Genomic DNA, 26,710 nt, shown 5'->3' with positions numbered 1-26,710 from the left:
ATGAAGTTTGTTTTCCTTATAACAATCACATGGGAGCTGAGCTAAAAATATCTTACGCTCATAATTTGATAAAATTTTACACACATCCCAGGTATCTTCATACACCTCATGCACCATCAGAGCTACCTGGTAGGGAGATTATGTAATATTTGTTGGAGGATGGGAAGGAGGTGGGGGAGAGTTTAAATGTTGACACAACAGCCTCAAGGGTGGCTCAGCTGAAGTTATTAATATTTGGTATTAAATGTGTCGTGCATGTACGCGCAAGGTGGAATTAAACTGATCAGTCCTTGCCAAAGAACCTTTTTCTTTCTTCCTTTTTCGCTTTTCTGCCTCTGCGTGAAGCTATTAGAGTTACGCAAACAGTGCTGCAAAGGGCAGCAGCTCACTGACGTCTAAGGTTAAGCATTTATAAGATCACTCAGAGGTAGTCACATCTACCATTACACTGGTTGGTGCAGAAATCTGCAGAATGCCTCATGGAAACAGTTAAAGCACCTATAGTCGATTTTCCAAGAGTGTTTTTTTTACTGAGCTCCTTTGTCTGCAGACACACATGGAAACAAATGATCTTATGTTACATCTGCTAAACAGGTTTAAGGTCCACCTTAAAACATTATTTACTTACTACTGAAATATTACTTATTTCTTTGTTTTTTTAATGTTTGTTCTCATACCAGCCTTAGAGATGCACTGGGTAATTGTTATAAAAACTTACATTTAACTCACTGTTGCCAACTACACCATTACACCTGCCTTAAGTAGTTTTTGACCTACTGAGGACAGTGCAACTACCTACAGTGACATTAGGCAGTCATACAAAGATGGGCCCCTGCCCCTCAGAGTGAGCCTGAGTCCACCTCTGCAGTATGTCATGTGTCAGCTGGGCAACACTGCATCAGTAATCCATTTGGATTACTGCTGAAAATAAGCTCCATGACACTTTTATGATTATGATTTTTAAAGCTTAAATACAATGAGTAGAAGTAAAAAGTAAAGCTACTGATTACAAATTGTAAACTCAGCAAGACTCTAAAGTCGGACTATTTCTGTAGTCTCCTTTAGCCACCTCTTATCAACAACCTTTTTAAACACATGTACAGTGAAAGTTTTAAATTCATGTGACTGGGCTATTTATTCATAGATTTTATGTCAAAAAATAAAAGGTGAAAATCTTTTGATACTATGTTAACTACAGACCTTATTTTAACCATTTAACCAAAAACCCATTAACAAAACCCATAAACTAGGAAATTGGAAAATTCCAACCGATTAAAGAAAAGTCAGGAAAGTTGTAGGACTCATTTGTACGCCATTCTATGCAGTGACCTAAAACTCTCTGTAAAGCTGAGAAGAGCTGAGGAGAAAATTGGGTTCCATGGGTTCATCACAACAATTGACCCTTTCCTTATACACAGACTCATCCAATCACTTGTTAACTAAAGTATTGATTTGAGCACCTTTAAAGTTGACTCACACATATAGATTGTAGTGTAACGTTTCTCTGTATTTAGATAGATAGTGGTGTTGGTCATCCTTTAGTGTGTTTCAACGTGTGCATTTTTTATAGGTCTGACTAACATTCCTGCAACATTGTAAGGTGAACTCAGGTCTCCAGGTTCACATATCCACTTAATCAGATGTAATTGTCTGTATGGTCAGTGCTTTTCAATCCATTATGTAAATAAGCACCTGGCCACAGGTGCCCCAGGTAAGGCAGGTTGCACAATGAGAATCCTCTAAACCACCATCTGTTCAGTTAGGTTATCAGCCAGTGTCGCACAGAAAAAGGCTGGAAATCTGAAAATACACAGGTTATAGTTTTAACCGAATATAGTTATAAAAGTTTAATCATCGTCATTTCCCAGACTGCTAAAATTCCATACATTGATCAAACATGACAATCCTTGCGTTCTGTTTCCATTTGTTGTAGCGCACGTCACTCACTAAAATGGGTCAGGAGCTTTAAATACAAAAAAACATGTACCACCCTATTAGTACATGGCCACCAAATCATGCAAAGTGATGTTTTGAGTCATATATTTAAAACCTAATGTTGTACGTCATGCATTCAACATCAGATTGCAAGTTAACCTTAATACCACAGCTGAGAGATTATCAGTTTATCAAAACATACAGGTAGCCAGTAAACAAACTGGACTGGGGCCAGATCTCTGATTGGTTTAGAAACCTGAAGCCTTTGTATTGGAAACCACAGGCTCATACTTCATTCAACAGTTTCCCTGCAAGATGGCCCAGCCTGACACGCAATGGCCCTAAGTCTCACGCCATGTCAACACAGCGTGACTCCCTCATTTTCTCAGTGCAAGATCAGCTGGCCAAATTCATCACGACTTGTCTCTCCACACTGGCAGATCATATCTCATAAATTCTACTGGATAATAGTGATTCTCTAGAGGGAAAATTGATAATTTAACCATATCATCCATCCCACATCAAAGATGACTTTTATGAATGTTCAATTTTCTGATTAGACTCGCATACGTTATTACACATAAGATCAACTTTGATTTAACCAGTGTGGTAAAGTTTTTTTTAGCACATTTTGGTATCAGTTAGTTGCAAGCAAACTTGGGCAAGTAAACAAATTACAAAGACACAAACAGCTTATTTACTAGAGTTGTGTAAACTGTTCTTCTGTGAGGTCAGAGATTTTAAATGCTTTGCAGATAAAACCAAATCCATATGATTGAATTACTCTTTGCCACACTTTACCTTATCTTCATTGTTTTTACAGAGGAAGGACACATTCTGTGAGTTGTAAGTAACTTCAGGAAACACAAACTTTCCTCACGGCCGCACAAACCTAAGCCTAATATATAACAAGAACACCTGCAAGGGCTGCCATCAGTTATGTTAGCGTGCACGCAACTGCTTGTTCTGGGACCCACACCTGTGCTGAGTCATTTGCAGTCTTTGTTTTTAGCTTTTACTAAGATACTGTACATACTGCTTGAATGCGCATAAAATACTTAGTGGGCATGTGTCATAAGAAATTGACATTTTTAATCTACATCTGATTCTTGACCTGAAATTTTTTGAACACAGTGATCTGTACAACATTCCTTAGGTTTTTCTTGTGTTATTCAAATGTCAGATATAATGGTATCTTGTGCTGCCTTTCACTTAAAGTTGCTTTGTGCATCAAATCTTGTTGCACTAATGAGTTCAATTGTCATTGTCACATACTATGGTTGCAAGGAATCAGTTAACACAAAAAAGGACTGAAAATTATTTTAAACCATGTAAAACAATTTGATCAACTTTTGATTCACTTACACACAATATCTGGAGCATCTAGAGTCTTTACCGTCTCACAAGCTCATGGCTTGTTTACATGTTTCAAAAAGGAATTTGTAAAACAACTAAACCCAGCAGACGTGGCCTTGCTGTAGGGGCGCAGTGATGTTCTGGCCCACATTGCCTCTATGACGTGGGCCACAAAGAACCCTTGAAGCTTAAAACTATGCAAGTCAATGTGGATTAGCTCTCCACTAACACGCTCACTCATAGCTGCACTCACATGCACATATGCTCTTGCTGATTGTAGACCTCTTACTACATTACTACTTCATTTGTCAAGCATGTTATGCACACATGGCTGTTCATGTGTAAGCTGCCACCAGCAAAAAGACAGTTTCTCCACGATCTGCTGCAGCTGTGGGACCAGACCTATCATCTGTTTTTCACAGCATTGGTTCCTTCACAGTAAAACATGACTTTGATCTGTCAATACAAAAATGGAAGATGCAGATTTATTGCCACTGGTTTGCTCATTTCACTAGGTCAAAATCCTCCACAGAAGGCTACAGTACAGAATCTTTTTTTTTCTCTAGTCTCTTTACTAATTGATGAAAGCAAACATTGCTGAGAAAGAAATTAGTCTAATGTGTATGAGTGGCCATGGCCTGAGTGGGCTGCAGCCGCTGTGTTTACGCTGCTTGAGGGCCACGTTGTCAGGACAGTGCATGTGTCGAGGTCCAGCCATGTAACAGAACAGGCTGCAAACAGACTGGAACACAAACATAGTTTAAGGACTAAAGGCAACAGTTATCATGCACACAGACAGATATGATGATATACTGTTCAGTTGATGTTTTCTAGTACAGACCTGATTCTTCTGACCTGAGCTGTGTCTCAAGTGAGCAGCAAGGGCCTTTGTGTTTGTCCTCGAGATTCAAGAGAATTAGCAATGAAAATATTGATGTTTTTCTTCCTCTGACCAAACAAATGTTGACCCTCTGTCAGCTAAGTTCTTGCCATGACCTGTTGTAGCTATTACCAAGAACTGGACTAGGTCTTCAAATATCAATGTTACCTGAAACGCATTCTTTTGAAGCAGCCACATATTTTTTCTGAGGCTGTTTTTCTGATGTTTTAATTAATTGTATAACCTTGCCGAGCACATGAAACCTAGTGGCTAAAATCTGTTCAGCATTTAATTAGTTCAGGAAGCAAAAACCTCATACAAAGTACTTTTGAATAAGCACTTCACCAAGCGTCTTCACAACAGCTATTGAAAATGCACAACAATAAGTGTGCTTCCCTATGGATGAGAATATTTATGATCATGTTTTTATGCAGCCAGTGCTAACAGCAGAGCCTTGCTGGAGCCATTCTGCACATGTCCTGGTTTATGCATGGCAAGAACATACTGGTATAGTCACTGGCCAAAAATTACCGACCAATAGTTAAAGATATAGCACCAGTTCACTACATACAGGTTACACAAGACTTGAACAACCAGGCTTAAGTACACCTATCTGATTTCATCCTCGATGCTTAGATGGTTTACAAAGGTTATCCATGCTGGCAAGTTTTAGGTTTCACCTAAAATCCGAATAGATATAAAGGCTCATGACTAAGGGTCTCTTACATCTGTTCTGGGGATTGTGCAAAAATAAGTTCCTAAACATAGAGAAAGGATTGACAGAAGGAATAAAGTAGAGAAAGGAGCAGGGAATGACAGTTACTGGCTGAGCAACCTTCTGAACTTTGTTCCTGTTGTTTTGCATGAGTCTAACCTGGTAATGGCACAGATTTGTAAACTCAGGTTATTTGTTACACTGACAGCAATCAAGAAGCAACTGGTTTCACAGTGATAACTAAATAGTACAGCAAGTTTTAAATGAAATTAAGAAAACCTGAAGATATTTTAAAAACTTTTTTTAATTATGAATGGCTTTTTTTAAACTTAATTTCATGAATATGTTTTAATAGAAATATGGTCCAAACTATATCATAATATTAAGGATGTGTGTATGTATGTATGTGTGCATGTGTGAGTGTGTTGGGGGCAGGGTGGGGTGCAGCAATATTTACCAATAAACGTTTTTGAGCAACGATTGCCTTTCAAACTGATTTATTTATCTAATGACTTTTTACAGGATTTTAACATATAAGCATGCACATAAAAAATAAAAACACAGGTATTATAAAACAGTGTTCAAGTTGCTGTCAAAAACGAGACACAGAGCTAATGAACTGTATAAATAGATTGTATATAAAGTAAAGATTACAGTGGACTCTGACACTGACACTTGACAGCCCATATAACATGAATCATAGACTTTCATTCTCTACACTGATTCACAGGTGAGAAGATAGGTGAAGAGCGTTTGAGTCACAATCAGCCAACTCTATATTTAGACCTTCTGTGCTACTTTAACACATACAAGAAAGTCAATACAAACTCTATTGGATGCCCTCTAGGCACCAGTTACACCCAGCTGTTTACCAGGTGCAGATTTTCTTTTCCTTGTGAAGCTTCTACATTGCTGCTTGCATTCGTGACATTACCTGGTAGATGAGATCTTTTTTCAACAAGAAGTACAGTAAACAGACAAACCCACTGAATGTCTTAAAGGATGTGTTTTTTCCTTGTTCTTACAATTTGGAAAGTTTTGTTTCTTCATCTGAAGTAGATTGTTTTTTATTTTATGGGATGTGACTGTTGCCTCTTCATACTTTATTGTGCTTAACATGCAACCATATTTTTATGCTACCTTTTAGATTATCCAGAAAAAATGTAATGTGTTGGCCTTCAGCTGGTGTAAATGCAGTAAAATGGACAGAGGACTACACCAAATAAAAGATTAAGGAATATTTTAAACGAATATGCCATATTGTGTGTGGCCCTACAAGCTGAAAAATGTGCATATAAAAACCCATGAACCTTCACTTAGAAATATAGAGCATCTTAGTACATTGAATCAAACAGGTGCATGTGGGAAAACATAAGGTCACAAACACACGTACTTTTCTCCTTTAATAGTGACTTGTGTGCTTGTATGTACTTCTGCGCCCTCCTCTGTTCACCTAACCTCAAATAGCCTTTTCCAGCTGTTCTCTCCTGACGGAAAAAAAAAGTCCATTTACTAATTACTAGTGATTGAGGAAACATGAAGCCTGCCTTCGGAGGCAGTTTTATTGTTGCTTGAGCTGCTTGTACTTGTACAACGACAAAAACACCGCGCAAAGGCTGTCTGCAAAGTATTAAAGTATAATGCATGTAATGTGTCTCAGAAATTTTTTTTTTAAATATAATAAAAACACTTCAAGCAATTGTTTGCATAGGCTACGTATATAACCTAATTTTTTTTATTATATTATGGCCATTTAGTTTGTAATTACACGTGATGTTGAATTGATTAAACAAATAAGCATTGTGCTTATAGCGTTCTCGTTTACTGTTGATAGGGAGTGGACAGGACTGACGCACAAAAACAGCCACAGTGACATTAGAATTTCGGGTCCTGATCCAGCTCCCCAAGGTGGCGCGTAACGCATGACGCATTGGGGAGGCGCGGCAAACTTTTCCCATAAATTCCCTGCCTGGTCTCATCTTGCTTCAGAGATCCAGCGGAGGTCCCTGAAAGGATATATCAGACTCTTTAGACACAGCACCATCGCTCACCGGGTGCAACTGCAGCAAGTATGATTAAGAAAATGTCACCATCGGAAAATGAGTTCGGCATACCGGCCAAGAATTGCCACAGGATGGTGATTCTCGGCTCCACTAAAGTTGGGAAGACGGCCATCATTTCTCGGTTTCTGAATGAAAGATTTGAAGACCAGTACACACCAACTATTGAGGACTTTCATAGGAAATTCTACAGCATCAAGGGAGACGTTTACCAGTTGGACATTTTGGACACATCTGGTAACCATCCCTTTCCTGCAATGAGGAGACTTTCAATCCTTACTGGTGAGTTATAAACCACCTAAAGCATCTTTCGTGTTGCGTTCTGCAGACCACACGGGTCTATAATAAAATGTTATTTGATATTGAACGTGTCTTCCCCTTGTGTTTTCCAGGTGATGTGTTCATTTTGGTGTTTAGCCTGGACAGCAGAGACTCCTTCCAGGAGGTGCAGCGCCTGAAGCGCCAGATTTATGAGACCAAATCCTGTCTGCGAAACAAAACCAAAGAGAACGCAGACGTCCCGCTGGTCATCTGCGGCAACAAGTGTGACAGGGACTTTTATCGTGAGGTGCAAGAGGACGAAATCGAACAGTTGGTCAGTGGAGACGAGCAATGTGCTTACTTTGAAATCTCGGCAAAGAAGAACACAAACGTTGACCAGATGTTTCAGACTCTCTTTACTATGGCAAAGTTGCCCGACGAAATGAGCCCTGATCGGCACTGCAAGGTGTCATTGCAGTACTGCGAGGTTCTCCACAGAAAGTCCTTCAGAAACAAGAAGTGTAAAGACGGACACGCATATGGGATTGTGGCGCCGTTTGCACGGAGACCCAGCGTGCACAGTGACTTGATGTACATAAAGGAGAAAGCTGTGGGGGGAAGCCAGACCAAAGAAAAAGGATGCATCATATGCTGAGAATTACTTTGGCAGCGTGTAAAGGACTTTCTGAGAGACTCTTCAGAGTTGAAGTTGAGACCAGCCGTTTAGCATACAGGGCTAATAAGATCATAAACTGCAGTCCTTAGCTCCTGAGGAGACATTGACCAAATGTGATTGAAACTGGACTCAGACAGGAGGGGCAAATGGCTCAGCTGATAAGCCTATCCCTGTGTAGTGCAGTAGATACTTAGAAAATGTTGTACAATCTGCCTCTACATTAGCTTATCAAGAGGAAAAAAAAAGTTTACATTTTTTTTTTTTTACTTGGTGGAACTTGAATCCATTATGAACAAACTTCTGAATGTCTATTTATTATGTCTACGTCAACTTTTTCATGAAAGACTAAATAAATCCAGTTGCTACATTCATACTTTGTCTGCCTCATCTTTCCTTAAGGTAAACAGAGTAATTTACATTGTTCTGCATGTCATGCAACACCTTCTTTGTTTAAATACACGATCTACTGCCTCATTCCATACACAAACAACAAACTAAAATGATTAAGGATCCCAAACACTCTCCCCACTGTTGCAAGCACATTGATCCTTAAACATTTCAGCCCTGTGCCACCAGCATTTAAATGTGGTACTGCAGTATTGAATCACTGGATCCCAAGGTGCCACTTCTTTTAAAACAAGTCTAATAACAAGCAAAATGCATGATTGTCCACAAAATATGCCCAATAAATTATTACGGCCAACTTAGTAAAAAAGGCTTTAAAACAATTAATTCATAACTAATACGTTTTTATTACAAAATAGCAATATTACATCATAAGACAAACTGAAAACAGAATGCAGGTCTATACAGATGACCAAGTCTGCATTCTTATAACGCATAAAAATAAAGACAAAACAGACTGTTTTCTGCCGTTCACAAATATCTTTCTATGGTATGCAACTGAAGAAATGACTGAGTTCTTGGTCATGTAGAGGTTCGTTCAGTTTACAAGCTCTTAAAGTTGGGATGTAAACAAAAAGTTTTCAATGCACCTCGACTGTCTTTGAGCGTCCTCCAATCAGTGCAGTAATGCAGTGCTATGATGCTTTTGGCACATCAAACATGCACAGACTTTTGTATTTCTGCAGCAGTTGGTTCTTGGTGCGGACCTGCTCCCGCAGCGTTGCCAGCTGCTGCTGCTGCTCTAGCGGACTACTATCTATTCCGGGCATGCTAGAGATCTGCTCTCGAGCCTCCTGGATCTTTGTCTTCAGTTTGGCAAGTTCCTGATGGACATCCTGGCTGTCCTTGTCCATGCTTAGAAACAAATGTGAATCAAATCAAGTGATATTCATTTATATTTTTTATTCTTAATGGAATGGCAGCTAATGTTACAGTTTAAAGTTGTTTAACCACCACGTCCAACGTTAGCTTTGACGCTACGTTTGCTACATCAACTAGCTTAGCAACTTCACCAAACATTAACAAGACGTTGAGCAGTCGTTGCGTGTTTATTCATGTAACATATTATCAGCTGTCAGCAATCTTACCATTTGATGATATCATGAACTAAAGGCAGCAAAGAGCAATCGTCGCTCTCTTTCCCCAGCTTTGGTTGAGCCACCGCCATCATGAACGCCACTAATGGTCGCAGATAGTTTACGTCATGCTTCTGGTGAAGACGTCACCACACAACGACCATTATTCCAAATAATGAAAGAATTTTGACTTGACGACTTCATTAACTATTATGATAGTTCAGTAATTTAAAGTAATTTGCTCACTTAAAGTACTATTTTAGTTTACTATATCGTTACAATCAGATCTTGTAAGATTATGTCTCAGTGATTGTTGAAATATCAAGAAAGAATAATAAAAAAAATTATATAGGTCAAGAGAAGCCTACATTAAATAATATTTTAAAATATTCTAAATGCACAATTGATTTTCATTTATACCACATTAACCGAATATCTTTGTCTCTAGAGAGGGTCATTAGGGTCTGGGTTTTCCTTCATGTTTTACATCATGTTTGCTTCACTCTACCTTAATTATTGAATTTACAGATTATAAAACTTAGATATGCATTCAGAATGGTGCACTAAATCTGTTTTCTTTATTTTTGAAAGAGTTAATTGCATCATAAATACTTTATATAATCTGAGGATGCCAAAGGGGACTTTCTTTTTTAGGGAACCTCACCTCAGATTTCCAGCTAACATATTTACCAGAGAATTTATTACACAGAACAAACACACCTGACACACCTGAAACATTGGGCAAGAATAAATGCTTCAAATCCCAATATTTTCTTAGCTTAAACATTTATATCTACATTTAACCTACTAAGCCTTCAACATTGACACAATATGTGGCGTGCATGTACAGCTGAGTAAAACAAGGTTACGTAGTAACGATGTAACCGAACGTTAAACATTGTGTGCATGATGACCCACATATGATCTAATGGACCACAATGAATCTATAGGGCTGTCCTTTAGATTAGTGAGAAGTTGTATTTAGGTCACACATTTCTTTCTAAGTATCAATTTTCCTTTTAGTCTGCATACTACTTTGCACTGAAATTAGGTTAATGACACAGTATAAAATAGAAAACCTAACAATCTATGGACAGGGTTAGATATCACTATAGCTTCTTGTCCTCTGTATTTCTGAGCAACAGCCTACTGCCTCTCAAATGCAGCTGATAACACACACAAATGCAGCAGAGCATCCATCTTTGGGTAACATGATAACACAAAAGCAATACTGCTGCTTTGCAAATATTAACCTAGCCCGTTCCATTTTCCTCGCTGTTTATTAAGCCATATTCATGAAATATTAGGCCTCAGTCCACCACCGGTTCCAATCCATTAAAAGCAAGCTGTAAGCCTCCCTACTGTTGCAAATTAAGTGATAAATAGGCTCACTGGGTGTTTAACTATACTGATAATAACACTGGTAATGACCATGTTAATCTGTTGAGTAACTTATCTCGCACCAAATGGAGGGATTATGTAGACATGTGCAATGCCTGTAATGTAATTAATTTATGGTCTTTTAATGGATTTAACTTATCTCTTTGTCTCACTAACTGACCTGTATATTCTCACACCTACGTTATATGTTCTTCCCCCACACACATAACCAACACCTGGTAAACACTGTAGTGACATCTACACATTAGCTGCCCCAGCCGAGACACTTCCCCCCCTTAACACAGCCAGTCATGACCTAAATAATAGTATCTTTATTGAGAATTCACTGCACAGAGATATGAAGCTTATTAAACCTTTTCATTCAATCGTGCCTTAAACTGTGTGGTGGCAATGAGGATCTTAACACACACTAAGACTTACATTACATACAATATGACAGAATCATACAGAGTTAGCATATGTGACCCAGTTCTGAGTTGGAAGGGCATTATGTAGCCCAAATGTTTTACCTTTTTGGGGTCATGGGGAAAGCTTTAATATTTTGCATCTATGAGTTCTAAAAAAGTGGGTCATTTCCTGACCCAGCAAATTCATCCCACACAATAGGACATATTCAACCAGAATAACATGCACATTGTTACTGTAATTGGAATGATATTAGATCATATCAGGTGTGTCATAGAGTAAAATGACATGTGTGGCAGTAGCAAAAGTAGTAAAATTTCATGTCCAGGAAAGATATTTAGCAAATCTTATTTTTATCAGTTTGTGCACATGACAGTTTGTTTTCATTAAACTTAGTGACTTTTGATGCACCCTGATGCACTGACCCATTTACAGCTGGAGGAGTGGTCGAAAGACAGGAAGGAGCTTGTTAACTCCTTGTCAGGTTCCTCAGAATTACATCAGAATATCATTAGAACTTGACCGAGGTACTGTGTCTTTTTAAAGGGAAGTCTGTTGAGCAAACAATCTTGCACACTGATACACACACACAAAACGTATTGTGAAGCTGTTAATCTTGTGTATATAATTGCATATTTGACAAAAACTGTTTTTATTATCAGTCCATTGTAGTGAATTTCTCAGTCCAGGACAGCTCCATCACATCTGCAGACTGTTATAACTATAAAAAGTATTCTTCCACTGAACTATCTTCAGGAAAATATAATTTTTATTCATTTAGCTTCACCAAGCATTTACACTTCTTGGCTTTCTTTGCAGTTCTCTTGCCCATTCCTCATCTCAACAATAGGGGGAAGGAGGCAGATATTTGTTTATCGTTGCAAAGTACTGATTTGTTTAATTGTTTTACTTTTGAGACTATTATATGCAGCGCATCCATTTTCTGATAATGGTAAATATTAAAAAAACATGCTAAGTCGAAGATTATCCTTCAATTTGGCAAACTGCATGAATTGGTTCTCCAGCATATAAAAATGCTAAAATTGACAAAACATTATCTGTTTTGAAATATTCTAACAAACAGCTAACAAACTAAAATCCCACTGTTTCCCCCTTAGCTCTCATAAAAACTGATAAACATAAAAATAGTGCATAACAAGTGTAAAATAATTGCGAAAGGCCAAAGGTGCAGTGGTTTGTATACATTTTGGCTTCTACTAGAACTTCCCATGTATGATTTTTGGATGTGAAACACTAGCATCTGTTTGGAAAATGTCTTGATTGGAGCTCAAAGGAAATATATGACTGATAAGGGAGTTCTGTATAACTTGTGTGACTGGGTAACTTTAGGACATTTCCAACTAAACCCCTTTAGCAGTTCCCAAGCGGCTGGTCTTGCCCCTTACAGCCTCTGGGATGACGTGACAGCTTCCAGCAGATATGTTGCCTCCTAGTGTCTCTGGCTCTCTGAGAGCTGGCAGGATGCAGATGCCCTTTCCAATTATCTGTGGTCTAATCATAGCACAATCTAATAGTTAATCTAACAAAATCAGTCATTAATATATACATTTCTGACATTTCTTTCCCTATGAAATACTGTATATAAAAATATAATAATTACAGAGAATTTGGGGGGTTATGGTCATTGCCTGCAAAAAGCAAATGATTAGTTTGACAAAAAATATCTTCCCACCATTTGAGCTAAGTATAGATTGCTTATTTGGAAGCAGGCCCGGTTGTACTATACAGTGCTGCTACAATGGTCCCTGTTGTTTTATGGACATTAATTAGCCATGTGCAGCTGGTTTGAGGCAGGTGCAATTATGCAGCCTGTGTTCGAGTAAAAGGGGTAAATGAAATAGCAGTGTTTTCTGTGAACTGGGCAAAAAGAATTAAAAAGGGATAAAAATGTTGAAAACTAGATTGTGTTTTGACATGTGTATATTTCAATCTGCTGTGTAATCTATAGGTGACTGCTTTATGAATTACTTGGTCACTGCATTTTTTCCAGTTGCCATGAGTCTTTTTAAAATTTAGCCAGGTTAATCTCAGGAAACTTGACAGTATTGTGGTTCGGAGCAGATTGGACAGTTGAGTGTTGACTGGACATTCTTGACAAAGTAGGTGCTGAAACTGATAAAGACAGTGCTGTAAATTGCAAAACCCCAGTTGCAAAGAAGTTGGGACAATGTGTAAAACATAAATAAAAACAATGATTTGGAAATCCATATTTTACTCACAATAGAAGATAAACAACACATCAGATGTTAAAACTTAGATATTTTACCATTTTATGGAAAATATTTGGGTGATCTGAGGGCCCTCAAGCAGCACAGATGAATAAAAATTTGAAATTCTTTTTGGAAACCATGGACGCTGTGTCCTGTGGACTAAAGAGAAGAGGAACCATCCAGCTTCTTATCAGCAAACAGTTCAAAAGCCTGCATCTCTGATGGGGGTGCATTAGTGCCTGTGACGTGGGCAGCCTACACATCTGGAAAGGGCACACTCAATGCTGGAAAGTACACAGAGGTTTTAGAGTATCATAGACAATGTCTCTTTCAGGAAAGACCTTGCGAGACAATGCTAAACCACATACTGCATCCCTCACAGCATGTCTTCGCAAGAGAAGAGTCCGGGTGCTGAACTGGTCTGCCTGCAATCCAGATCTTTCATTACTATGAAACAGACTTACTACACAGACTTTATATTATTCAGAACTGTCTCTGCTGCTACCTTATTACCGTAGACTCATTAGTTTCTGACAGCCTATTCATAATTCGTAGAAAGAGGCTCAGTTCCGTAGAGCCTTGATAATCTTCTAATTTTATTAGGCCTTTTTTATTACTATAATTCCATTACAGCTAATGCTATGGCTGCAAAGGAGCCATGCAAGCTTTAAGCAAACAGTGTGTTGAATGCCTGTTCTAATTAATCAATTAAACACTGTGGGCAAAAGGCTATGACTGTTTGCAATACAAACAATCAGTGTGTTTATGTGATTTCATTTAAGTAAAAAAAAACAGTAAAAATCTGATCTAATTTTACCACTGGAATTAAATCAATATCATGTACCTTCCTTTACTTTAGCTTAGCTCTATCTGCCCGATAATAACTCATAAGTCATATTCATACATTTTCGATTAACAATACAGGGTTGACTGATTGCCGAGTGTAAACTGATTGAAATGTTAGAAAGATGAACAGTTTCTCATTCACAATTTAAGATAAGAATGTAGGACAGTCTTTACCAACGACTTAAATTAATGTTATTTTAAATTGGTCCCACTGGAACAGTTTCCTCCTGGATGCTCAGAGTTTAGGTATTCTGAACAGTAGATTATCACTGCCCCCAAGTGAAGATTCAAGATATTACTTGTTCAATTGCAGAATCAAGGCTGTAAAACCGTGTAAACCAGATGTGAACCCAATATCTGCAAGACAAACTAACTTTTCACTATATTAATGATAATTAAAATTGGAAGTTGTGGTAGAGTAAGTGTATACCAAAGAAGAAAATGAGTTCAAATTCATTAATTATTTATTTTTCAAATGCTGAATTTAATTAGACATATTTTAATTTGTGCCACAAGGGGTCCCTGCTTTATATCTGCTAAGTTAAACTGACATGTTAGTAGTATTACTCCCATTAGCATTCTGTGCAAGCATAGACGGATCTACCATAATATTAATACCAGTGGTCCTCAACATTTTGGGGGCTGAAGTATAAGGGTCAGTATGGCCACAGCTAGCAGTCTGTGGCTATACGAGTAGTAGAAGTACACAACTCAACATTCAAATAAAAGTGCAAGTGTTGGCTTAAAATATTCTCTACGCTATGGGTACGACTTCAGAGTTTTTACTTAAGTAGAAATACTTAGTAAACTAAGAAAGAATTTAAGTTAGGTAAAAATAATTTTATCTTCATTTTACTAAGTACAAAAGTAAAACTGTAATGTATTTACAACAATATTGATTATGGCAATCATACCAAAACATGTACAACATGTAAAGTAATTAATAAAAAAATAAAGGTCAACAAGGTGGAGCTGATTTTAACCACTCTATGAGTTGAAAGGTGATTAAACCATAATGACATATCAGCATTTATTAGTTTTTTTGTTATTTTTTTTAATAAAAAAACAATCATATATGTTTTATTTACCCACCATGTAGCATTTCTTGGTTTAGCTATGTATTCTCCTGATAACAAGTTGACTTTTGGGTTTGTCTTCATGTACGTACACCATATAACCACTAGATGACAGGCTTTAACTTAAAATATAATGAAATAGTTGCGATTGTTGTTCGTGTTCAAAACATATATTTGGGTATACTATACTTTTTGTGTCGATTGTCCTATACTAAGTAAATTGCAATGATTAACCGACTCTCTGCATGTGTTATATGTACATATCAAAACTAAAATACATGTAAAGACGTCTCTCAAAAATACTGTCAGTAATGATTGACATGAGGTCAGAGCAATAATTGACGGTGTTCTGTCCGCTATATGGTAAATTCACAGCTTTTCACCATTCATAATAATATTCTAAATTTGTGTATGCACTCCAGGCAACCCTGACCGGGAGGGGGTTTTTTTGTTGTTGTTGTTTTTATTTCTTGTATTATAGTCGATGCATCCCGAATTTTACATTCAAAAACGTTCACACGAAAAGCACTGGGTTTCAAATCAAGCGTACCTTGCGTGTTCCAAAGTCAACGTGGTGACGTAACCCTTTTATGTTGGCAAATCAGGAGGAACGCTGGGCGGGCATTGCAAAGCTGTAGTGAATGTTAGCAGGCTAACTAGAGAAAGAAAGCTAACTAATCGTGAGAGTGGAAGTGCTGCTAACGTAAAAGGAAAAGGCAACTGTCAAAACAGCAAGGGGAACAGAATTATTAGTGAAGTCATCATTTTTTTAAACGATTAAACGAACTGAATTGTGACTAGATAGATCAAAGTACGTGTTTATCAGATGCCCGAGGAACATTTTGGATACTACACCGATTGTCCCATTTCCAAACGGAAACCATTTCTGGACAGACAGTTCGTGCTAGCTAGCTATCTAAGTGAATCATCCAGGAGACGTTTCATTGTCACCTAAAAATCCTAACTGAATGTTTTGTCTGTCATGAGTCCGGCCGGGTGTTCCCATGTGAACGGTTATAAGGTGGATAATTGGAAACAAAACCTTCGAGTCATATACCAATGCTTTGTTTGGAGTGGTACTGCTGAGACCAGAAGACGCAAGGTAAAACACAGGAACTGCAACGTTTACTTTAGAACCTAAAGCGAAATCCTTTTTATGCGGCACAGACAGACAATTAAACTTTAGTGCAAATGATGTCCCACACAAGCACTGAACGGGCTGAACAAATTTACGGTCTTACAAGCACTGTTCTCTTGCACCAGCAATGCTGCTCGTACTCTTGTTAGCCAGCTAGCATTAGGTTGTCACCGGTAAGTTAGCTAGCAAGACTGTTTAGTGAACCGCTGAGAATGGTCGCTTTTTGCGATCCAAACTGCAACGCCTTATTGCACTTTTAAGAGTATTCAGTGATTTATTTATTATTTTTTTTGTCGCAAGTCAGTGCGCTGGGTTAGATCAGCGCTTCCCCCCCCCCCCCCCCCACGCTAAACATTTAGCTAAAGGGCTAAACTTGGGTTTGATGAGAGTTGTTGCTAACATTGCCACACCAAATTGACCCATTGTGTCTTCACACACGCACACGACGGGCTCATAAATTTAGCAGTTCATACTGGGCATCCCAGGTTCTGCTTACCCCCCTCCCTGCATTGGTCTTTAACTCACGAGTTTGGCTACTGGGACGTCAGCTTATGACTTTATTGCCAATTTCTTTTTGGCTCACCCCACACCTGCTCGGCCTACACAGCTCCGAATAGCTCTCAACAATGTGATGTCATCACTGGACTGTGTGGCAGTCTCTCCCACTTTTCCACCATTTCTCTTCCGTTTATTCAACTTAACTTTTTTGCTTGTTTGCTTTGTGCCTTTATGTCTATTTGAAAAGTCCCGAAGCCCCAATATGGATAGTAGATCATCAACAATTTGCATGTTGTTTTAGTATTGCCCTCAAAAACAAATGCTTCTCCTATATCTCATACATGTTTATGTCGTTGTTAAAAAATAGGTACTTCAGAGTGATGCAGGATGGACAGAGCTGGTGAGTTCATGCTTATTACGCCTTCACTGATCATTGTAGTTCTGAGGAATAAGAGCTGGCTTGCTTTTTCTCCTTTTACACACCGCTGTGTGACACAGCACCTTTTGATTTAATGGAGTGGCTGGAATTTTAGATGTAAGCCTATGTAGTGGAAGAATTCAGCCAGGTGGTTGTATTTGCTGTGATGCGCAGTTGAGAAAGAGGGTGGGTGTTGGACTGCTCAGTTACACTGTGGACATGTCAAAGCAAATAGGTAGTGCAAAATGGTCAATGACCCTGTTTGTTTATACAGTCTTGTAGTGATGTGCTTTAATTTTGGCGCAATGCTTTCATTGTCTATATTAACTATTTTTACATGCTGAAATACAGATGAACTTGAAAATGGAAGAGAGCATCCAATGCTGTGTGAGACAGTCCTAAAAGGTTATTACGTAAGAAGACTGGGTGACACTGCTACACGACTGAATGTTAATTTCCACAGTCTGGTTTCTTTCTTACAGTCTATCTGAACAATGTAATTAGTAGTAGCTCAGTTAGAACCCACTATGCTTTACTGAACTTACTGCTGCCTTATTTGCCATGCGTCTTTTCTACCCTTTGTGTCTCAGGGATGTTGGGTATAGTAACATTTCTCCATGACACCCCAAGCTTTAGGTTGTGCTATTGTCAGCATGTTTTTGGACATATAAAGCTGTCATTGGTACAGTCAGTCTTGGATTACATTGTATTTTTTATGTTATGTTCTCAATCAGTAAATGCCAGTGCAGTTATTTTTTCTGAGAAATGCCACCAAGTTCCTCTCACATTCCACAATGTCACAATATGCTTGTGGTCTTGGAATCGTGATGTAACATTACATAACTGACAATAGACTTTGTCATGTAAACACAGCTGAGAAATACCTGTACGGTTTTCTAATGGTGAAGTGTTAGATGTATAAATACTTTTAGAGAAATACATTTTGCTATTATTCACATGAAAGGAAAAGTAGAGATTAAAAGTACAGTTTCAGGAGTTGATTGACAAATAACATTTAAAGTGTTTGGCTTATGAGAGGTGGACCAGCTGTTGTGGTGTAGACCCAGTGATTCTGCTTTAATCATCTGGAACCAGAGACTGATGGTCAAGGTGACTAATACAGAGAAAAGGATACAGCGATGGCACCTCAGAATGGCTGTATTTAGCCTTGTGCCTCACACCCACTTCAGTGAGCCTCTTTTAAAAACTAATCTGACATGCAGAACAGGTGGGGACCAGCTTCAATTGTACACAGGCAGTGTAACTGCATGAGGTGAGGGCATCTTTATTTATTTTTTGTGTCTTAAAAGTGAGTTAAAATGTTTTATCAATTCAATGATGTATGTTTAAATGTTTATTTTTTTAAATCGAACAATGAGCGGTTTTCTGAATGTAGCTCATTTCTTTCTGCCCATTTCTGTAGTTTGTCTTTAGCATTGTACCTCCAAGCTGTTTCTACCTCAAGTTAAAATCAATTCCCAGGCGATGTGCAACATTTGGTGAAAATCTGTCACCTGCTCTGCATGCACCTGGTAAAACCCATCTGGGCAACAAATGGCAGAATGAATAACGTAGTTAAGAATCTCTAGAGATAAAACTGCAGCTCAGTGTGGCTTGCGATCTCCTATTTTTTATCAGGAGACGTAATAATATTAGGACAATAAATCTTTGGGCATGTTGGTGCTTGATGAAAAGCCCCGTTAGTTGAGAATGCACATTTAGGTCTATACATGATACAGCGTGTGTGATTGAGTAAAGGACACAGTTAGCACAAATAAGTATGCACATTTTTATTCTACATTTTTTGGTCGACTAAAAATTCATTATATTCTGTTTTGACCTGTGTTTTGGCTGTCAGTTAGTAGGAATGTTTTGGCGAGTCATGTAGCAAGAGGGTCTACACCAAACAGGGATTGTCAGTTTGTGTCTCCATTTCAGATTGCAGAGGAAGAAATGTTGTTCCGATCGACTTCTTATAGCTTCCCGAGTACTTATTCTGACTCCTGACATTATTATTTTTGTAGTGCTTTAAAATTTAGTAAACAATTGTTTCAGTATGTTACGAGAGAATTAGTGTGCTGAAAATATTTCTGATGTTTCTACCCAAATTGAAATTAATCTTCCCACAGATTACAGAGGCTGTCAGCAATGCCTGTAGACAGAAACCTGTTTTTTTTTTTTTTTGTTTAACCATTAAATTCATTCCTCTTTTAGCCCTAGCTCCAGCCATATTCATAATTCATATTTTGTGAATGGCTGTGGTGGTGGAAGGATAGTGTGAATATTTTAGAAGGTCATGGTTATTTATTTTGTGTTGTTTCATCCAGCTGGATGGACCTAATTTCTCTTCTAAAAATGAGTTTCTGTGTCTTTTATAATACTGCCATCATGAAGGCATTTATCATGCAGTTAATGTAGAGCTACTGTATCATCTCACGTTGAGTGGAAATTGGATGATATAAAAGCGGGGTGGGTGTGGTTGGTACAATTTTTACAGCCATAACGGCTCTGAAGAATTGAAGAATGCCATTTCTTTGATTAAAGGGGGAAGGACTCGACTTTCCAAACTCCCTTTCTGTTTGTGATGGGCAAGAAATTGTTTTATTTTCACGGATTACAAATATGCTTCCTACTGCCTATTCTTTTACATTGACACACACAAAATGTAGCAAGGCACAGCTCAGCCCAGAGAGGGGCTTGTTCTAGTGATGTTAGCATATCTTTGTCATATTGGTCTAATTCACATTATAGGCCTGCGCACTGACTCATCAGCATACTTTGTAGCATCAGGATCTATTACTACAGCCTTTTCATAGCCTGCATTTGTTCCTCATCTGCTCTCACTCCCACGCTGCTGCTTCCTCCTTTAACTTGGTTTTACTTTTTTCTATTTGCAAACCTACTTAACACCATGTTTTTTGTTCTCCCTTAATCGTCCTGGAAAATTTGTGCCAAAAATGCTTATATTATTTAGTGATGCATCTCAGTGCCAGAACTTTATAGAACCATATTTGATTAGAAATTTCAAATGTCCTTATCAAATCCCGATCCTTTCAAACCCTTTGTCAAACATTGTTTGTTTGATGGGAAATGGAATATATTGTTTTAGTTTAAGAACACAAAAAGTTCCTTATTTTCTAATGAGATTAATCACATAAGTTGGTAAATGTAATTGTGACTTGAGCCTGACGCAAATTGAAACTATAGTAACTGACTATCAAACCTGAACGGTTGTAAGGCTTTCTCCATGTTTTTTTCTCTGTTGTCATTCACTAGTTGTTTAACGTTATCATTCCCACAGATGGCTATAGATGCCTCAGAGAAGTAAAGAGGATTGATACTGTGAATAAAAGCTTTAATAAGGGGTTAGTTTGCAGCACAACCTAAAAAATAATGTATATTGTTTTTCAAATAACTAGTTTACAATGTATAATTATTAACTAGATTGTAACATTTTTTTTAATAAAAAGCATTCAACGCATGGTTAAAATGGCACACACAAATATCATTGGCTGTTCCCAGAGGTTTGCATTTGTTTTCTTGAATCCTGAAATTAGCTACAGCCACGCCTTTAATCCTCTCATTTTCCCCTCTTTTTCTTCTCCTTTCTCACTTTATAGGCAACAGTCCTTGGCTGCAGTGATTTCATACATTGGTTTTTGGTCCTTCTCAGACATGTTCACTTTGACTACCTCTCTTGTCCATCCTTTCCTCCCACTGACCATTTCTCTTCTTTGCCCTCTGTTCAGCTTGACACAGTTCTTCTCATTTGACTGTCCAGCAGCTTCTGGAAAGATGTCACTGCTACAAAGCATGCTGGTCATGGCCTGAGCCAGCGAATGAACCTTCTGTCCAGCCCTCCCTTAATACTGCCATCTGGCTAATGGGCTGTCAGTCACTCTCTAGGGGCCGATCATGCCCAAAACCAAGAGGCAATCAATCTTTTCTAGTGTGGACACACAATTATTTTCTTTGTTGAAACCTTGGACCCATGTGACAGCTTTTTTTGTGACTTAGCATTTTGCCTGGAAACAGTTCTTTGTTTAAAAAAGGTGAAGATTTAGGACTCTGTAGTGCAGCCTCACTGTGCTTCTATACTGTAGGTAATGTTCATAAATTTTCCTGGAGGTAATTTTGAAGTCAGGTCAGACCACGATTGATTCCATGGGGATAAGGAAATCATCTTGTGACTTGATGAGATCTTAGTCCAAAGGGACCTGTGAGATGCTCTGAATGCTGTGGGTGGCAGTCCTGTGTGTGTGTGTGTGTGTGTGTGTGTGTGTGTGTGTGTGTGTGTGTGTGTGTGTGTGTGTGTGTGTGTGTGAAAGAGCTGTGTGTTTGTGGGCATCTGTTAAGCTGCAAGGTTTGACAAATGATCACGCAGCCTTTTGTTAAACTGGAGCTAGACTGTTAACCATCTGTACAAACACAAACACAGTCTTTCCTCTTGCTCTAGGTACATGCCTGTCAGTGGTTCATTGGAGCGAATGATTCTTTTACACAACAATACTAGTTAAAACACCGAACTCTAGCCCAATTTTTCATTGTGCTTTTGTGAAAGTCCTTCTGCTTCCTTTTATTTCTCTCCCAACATTGTCTAATCTCTAGAAATCAAACAAACATAGCCTGTCTCTCCCCTTGAGCAATCGTCAAACATGCAGAGCCAAACACTGTTTTATCACACCAACCTATTCAACTGGCACAAACCCCAGAGAATTACTAGACTATATTGTGATCATAGCAAGAAAGCTGCTCTATCGTGAGTATCTCAGTTTACTTCCACTCCATCAAAATTTTCTTCACTTTTATGTTCTTTCCTAGAGATGGAAGAAGCTAGGCTCCATAGGCTTGGGCTTTGGGTTTAGCTATAATGTCCTTGTCGTAGTTTGACAGTATGAGGCCAAACTACTCACATCAGCAATCTTCAACTCTTCCACAACTTAATTTATTATTATGAGGTAGGAATATGTTATCACACAAAGACCACATAGCATGTCATTAGAAGTTGCATAAAGCTGATGAAGGATACAAGTAAGAAATGAATAGAAAAATCATGTTTTGTGTGTGTCTTTTAATATCCTAATATCAAGCCAAATATTATCATAGATTTTGGGGATATGGTAATAAGACCATACTGCCTCACAGGCTGCAGTCCCATGGGGTCATTCAGCAGCAGGTTCTAGAGCATCACCATCAATCTCCTTGCCCGCCCTCCCTCAGCTTTTTCACATTAAATATAACATTAGAAAGGACAGTGTTTGTGTGTGTGTGTAGATGTGTATGTATATATTTCTATGTGTATATGTATATAAAATATGGATTCTGTGTTCCTTTTTAATAAATATGGTGTGCAGTCATTCATTTCTTTGGTGTGCATGTGTGCTGGGAAGCATGCACTGGCTTAGGACATGCAACATGGTGAGTCACTGCTCTCATATAGCAATGCTCTCTGCCATGTATTGACTCTCTCTTCCTCCCTGGTCCATTCCTTCAGGAGCTTGCTCAATGGAGCCAGACCTTTGTCCGTCATTCTCTCTCGTCCTCAGTTACAGCTCATCACATAACTAGCTCCAGTTGAATATATAAATGCATTAACTTAAATGCTGATAGAGGAATAATACAGCTAGAATGCAAGTGAAGTGGAGTGTGAAGCCTAGATTACTTTTTTGGATGTATATTTGTAGACAGCTAGAGTACTTAAGGTTGGACCTGGGTCATCATTAGCTGACAGTATCACAACAGTATCAGTGGACCCATTAAACATATAATATTATCATACATAGTTTTTAAAGATGCATTGAACATCTGTTCATTTAGCTAATGCCTTTCTGCATGTCTTCTTTCATCAATCATCGAGTTTGCACATTATTGGTTCATAACGTGGACATGGGGCCTAATTAGCCTCAAAAAGCACATCCCAGATAAGATGAAGTCTGATGCAACACAACTGTGAGCTTGCTACCTGTCCAACACTTGTTTCAGTCATCTGAGGCAGCAGCGGATCAGTAGCAGATCTAATAGAACATTAAACGTCCTGGGCTAAGAAAGGTGCAGGACTGCTGACACTGAGGAATAGACGGCCTGTGAAATAGATTTTCTGCTTGCTAACAGGGTGTTGAGGCAGGGGAGTGTGAGAAGGAGGGCAAGGCGTGGCAATGTCAGTGTTTCTTGTTTTTGCCATTGAGTCTTGGTGCATTGCAGGAGAAATGGGGATTAGTAGCATCACTCTTTAGGTAGGCTTTGAGAAGCAACTAAAATGACACATTTAGGATTTCAGATGAACTATGTTTCTGTGCCCTTACTTGGTTGTCTTTTTATCTTTAGCTAGTGCATGTAGGATTTTGTTTTTACTGTAAAACACAAATCTTGCTTCACTCTCCGTGTCAGTGTTACCAGCTCCACTTTAAAAGTTTAGAGTCTGCAGAAGATGTCACTCTGGTTCTTTTAGCAAATGTACAAGTGAATATTGAATCACTTTTGTCTATGTCATTTAATCTGTGTTAAACCATCTTGTGATGGGCAAGATTCCGGTGCAGTGCATTTTTTTCTGTAAAGAAAGATCTATCTGGACTTTTTCTCAAGGAAAATTACACCCATTCTAATGGAACACACTTCTCAGAAGTTTGCACTGTTCATTTGTTTATTCAACCACTTTTGGAAAACGTGTTTAAACAAGTATTATTATACACACAAAAAAGGTTTCAACTTTAGAAAGAAGATTATGACTTAAAAACGTCAGTTTTTGCGTCGTTTCTCAAAGTGATACCTGATGTTATCTACCCAATTATTCTACACAATAGTGGAAAGGTTTTGATTAGATTGCTGTCAGTTTCCTCTCCTTCCATCTCTTCTGTTAATCTTTTCATCCTTCCAAAGTAGGCATGCTTATGAATGCTGCACTTTCATACATTACAACAGAATTGTTAAGGCCTAGCTTATTTAATTTTTGAAACTTTTTTTAAGTACAGTCTGCTTGCTGTACATTTTTAGATGCTCAGAAGTGAAGTAGATCTTTTCAAATGTTTTGTGTTTAGTATCAAAGTCACATTTTATGAATAAGCAAATCCAGGTTGCAGACTGACATACACAAAGTGTAGGCAATTCATTTTTAGTTTTTATGTCTGTGTGTGAATTGTTATCCTTTAATGTTTGCAGCAGTGAAAGCTGGATTGTATATGTGCCTCTGCACTCACGCACATCTCACATTTCACCCAAGATTTTGTGAAAGTGTTCAACAGGCCTGCACCTGTATACTGCACTGTCTTCTTATCCCTCTCTACATTTTACATTTGTATACACAGTTTGTTTGCATGAGCCCATGTACTAGACAGACAGCCTCAGTAATCCAGTTTATTGTGTTTACAAACTGTTACTAATGGTAGTGGGACTTGCTTGAGGTTCTAAAAGACGACAGTAGTGCCAACAACCCACATGTGACCTCATCAACTCTAGAGAGGATAAATACCAGGGACACTCCACAGTCAGTTTGAACTAAGATTCAGTTGGGCTCTGAGGCAAAATGCCTTTTGCCATCAGTAGCATTCTCTTAGGGCTTCTGTCTGTTAATGTTTCAGTGCAACCGGAAATGTGAATAAGGGTGGAGACATTTTTGTAGATTTGTCAGGGATGTCAGGCATTTTAATACACATCCAGTCACCTCTCCATTTCTCCAGTCAGCTCTGAGTGCTGTAGTCAAACCAGTCACACACATTCCAGTTGTTGCAAGTGTGTGTGCTTTCAACATATTCTGCTTGCCTCCTCCAGTGTGCCTGCCAAGCATTAAATCCCATCTTTCCCTGCTTGTGTCAGTAAGAGAGAGAGAGAGAGAGAGATTTAGTGTGGAAATGTGTTTTTATTCAGCGCATAGGATTTGTCAACAGGCCCAGCAATCTTTAGCCTGTCTGCATATCAGGTCTATTCATGCACCGTGTCCTCTGATGTGTTTGTGTGACTGGAAGAATTTTCTGTTGGCAGGAAGTTCCACTCTTGTCTGCCAGTGCCACTCTACATTACAGCTCAGGACTGTCCTGTTGTCGATGATTTTCTCACCATACCTTCCTTTTCTCTTTTGCTCTCAAATTCTTTCCCCACCTCTGTCCCCACTCCATTCCGTTCCTTGGGTCTTTCTTTTCAGGCCAAGTCGTGTATCTGTCACATGTGTGGCGCCCACCTGAACAGACTCCACTCTTGTCTCTACTGCGTCTTTTTTGGCTGTTTTACGAAGAAACACATCCATGATCATGCAAAAACCAAGAGGCATAATCTAGGTAAGCCACACAATTAACCCACGTGTAAGTACAGTATGTCAAAAATTTTATTGATTGTTTTAATTGACAAAACAAAACCATGTCTTGAATCTTAATGTAAAAGAAATTCACACTAGAGCTAAAATTAGAGTCAAGGGCTCAGTCCCATTTTGTCAGTCTTCATATTCCTGTGGCCCACTGCAGAATCAGCTATTATCAGTGGGGGGATTACAGCATTACTTTGGGCAACTTCCTCGTCTAAGCAGACAGGAAGCTGAATCTCACTGTGACTGCAGCAGCACATTACCATTCTGGTGGTAAGCCAGGCACATGTGATGGGTTTAAGCTACTATACTCGGCCTTGGTACAACAGCAAGGGAGTGGTAGTCATCTCTAATCCACATATAGCAGAAAACTTAACAACAGCTACGCATGCTAATTATGCTAAATAAGACAAGATTTTGATATTACCCTTTGATATTACTAGCACAACTCCTGGTTAAATTGACGTTGGAGACAGCAGGGGGGCTCGTTTAAAATGCCATTGTTATTTAATGCATTTCATCAGTTTGGTTACATGCACGTGCACTTTGAGGTTTTCATAGGAGCCTCTCTGGGCACAAAGTAATCCAATTTTTTCACCTTTTATTGATAACAACATTACTCCTCAAGCCATCAACCATTTATATAATCTTCCTGCCCTCTTTTTTTTAGCCACCTCATTCTCTGTTCTCCTTTCACATCTCTTTGCCCTTTTTGTCCACCTCCACATCCTCTCATTCTTTGCTTTCAGCATTCATTCAAGTAAGCTTTATGAAATCCCGCCCATGTCTTGTGCAGTACTCATACTCTTCTTCCCCTTGCTGCCTCTTGTGTTGCTCTCATTTTTCTCTCTTAACTGGGTTGCTGTTGTCCATGAGGAGCATCCTCTTCAGTGTATAGTTGCCACATTTGCTTTATCAGAGGAAAAGTAACAAGTAATCTAAAGATTAACATGGTTTAATCTGCTGTTTATTTTTACATTTATTTTATGTCTTATTTTATCTCATGTGCACTCTTAACTAAACACACACACACAGTTTAGTTT

At 38.5% G+C, this 26,710-nt stretch overlaps 3 protein-coding genes across 4 annotated transcripts in view; 2 read left to right on the top strand and 1 right to left on the bottom strand.

The window, feature by feature from the left end:
• Positions 1-6,894: 6,894 nt before the first annotated feature.
• Positions 6,895-8,254, top strand: LOC137100395 (dexamethasone-induced Ras-related protein 1-like). Its single transcript, XM_067478212.1, has 2 exons — positions 6,895-7,228; positions 7,339-8,254. The coding sequence occupies exons 1-2, from the start codon at positions 6,958-6,960 to the stop codon at positions 7,860-7,862; spliced, it is 795 nt and encodes a 264-aa protein (XP_067334313.1). The 5' UTR covers positions 6,895-6,957; the 3' UTR covers positions 7,863-8,254.
• A 361-nt stretch (positions 8,255-8,615) lies between these two features.
• Positions 8,616-9,485, bottom strand: med9 (mediator complex subunit 9). The gene is made up of 2 exons (XM_067478213.1): positions 9,377-9,485; positions 8,616-9,143 (listed from the first exon to the last, which is right to left on the bottom strand). The coding sequence occupies exons 1-2, from the start codon at positions 9,457-9,459 to the stop codon at positions 8,924-8,926; spliced, it is 303 nt and encodes a 100-aa protein (XP_067334314.1). The 5' UTR covers positions 9,460-9,485; the 3' UTR covers positions 8,616-8,923.
• Positions 9,486-15,944: 6,459 nt separating this feature from the next.
• The window catches only part of LOC137099806 (ubiquitin carboxyl-terminal hydrolase 22-like), a 32,925-nt gene continuing 22,159 nt past the window's right edge, over positions 15,945-26,710 (top strand). Inside the window, exons 1-3 of one of the 2 annotated variants that reach the window (XM_067477084.1) lie at positions 15,945-16,425; positions 17,327-17,359; positions 25,512-25,644. In XM_067477084.1, coding sequence (XP_067333185.1) covers positions 16,306-16,425; positions 17,327-17,359; positions 25,512-25,644 — 286 coding nt within the window. In that variant the 5' untranslated portion in view covers positions 15,945-16,305. The remainder of the gene's footprint in view (positions 16,426-17,326; positions 17,360-25,511; positions 25,645-26,710) is intronic. The other variant, XM_067477085.1, reaches the window with a different exon arrangement.

The sequence above is a fragment of the Channa argus genome, chromosome 15 (genome assembly GCF_033026475.1).
Source record: "Channa argus isolate prfri chromosome 15, Channa argus male v1.0, whole genome shotgun sequence".
Taxonomy (NCBI): Eukaryota; Metazoa; Chordata; class Actinopteri; order Anabantiformes; family Channidae; genus Channa; species Channa argus.
The sequence above is the reverse complement of the archived record's forward strand: the minus strand, read 5'-3'. Positions and strand labels throughout refer to the sequence as shown.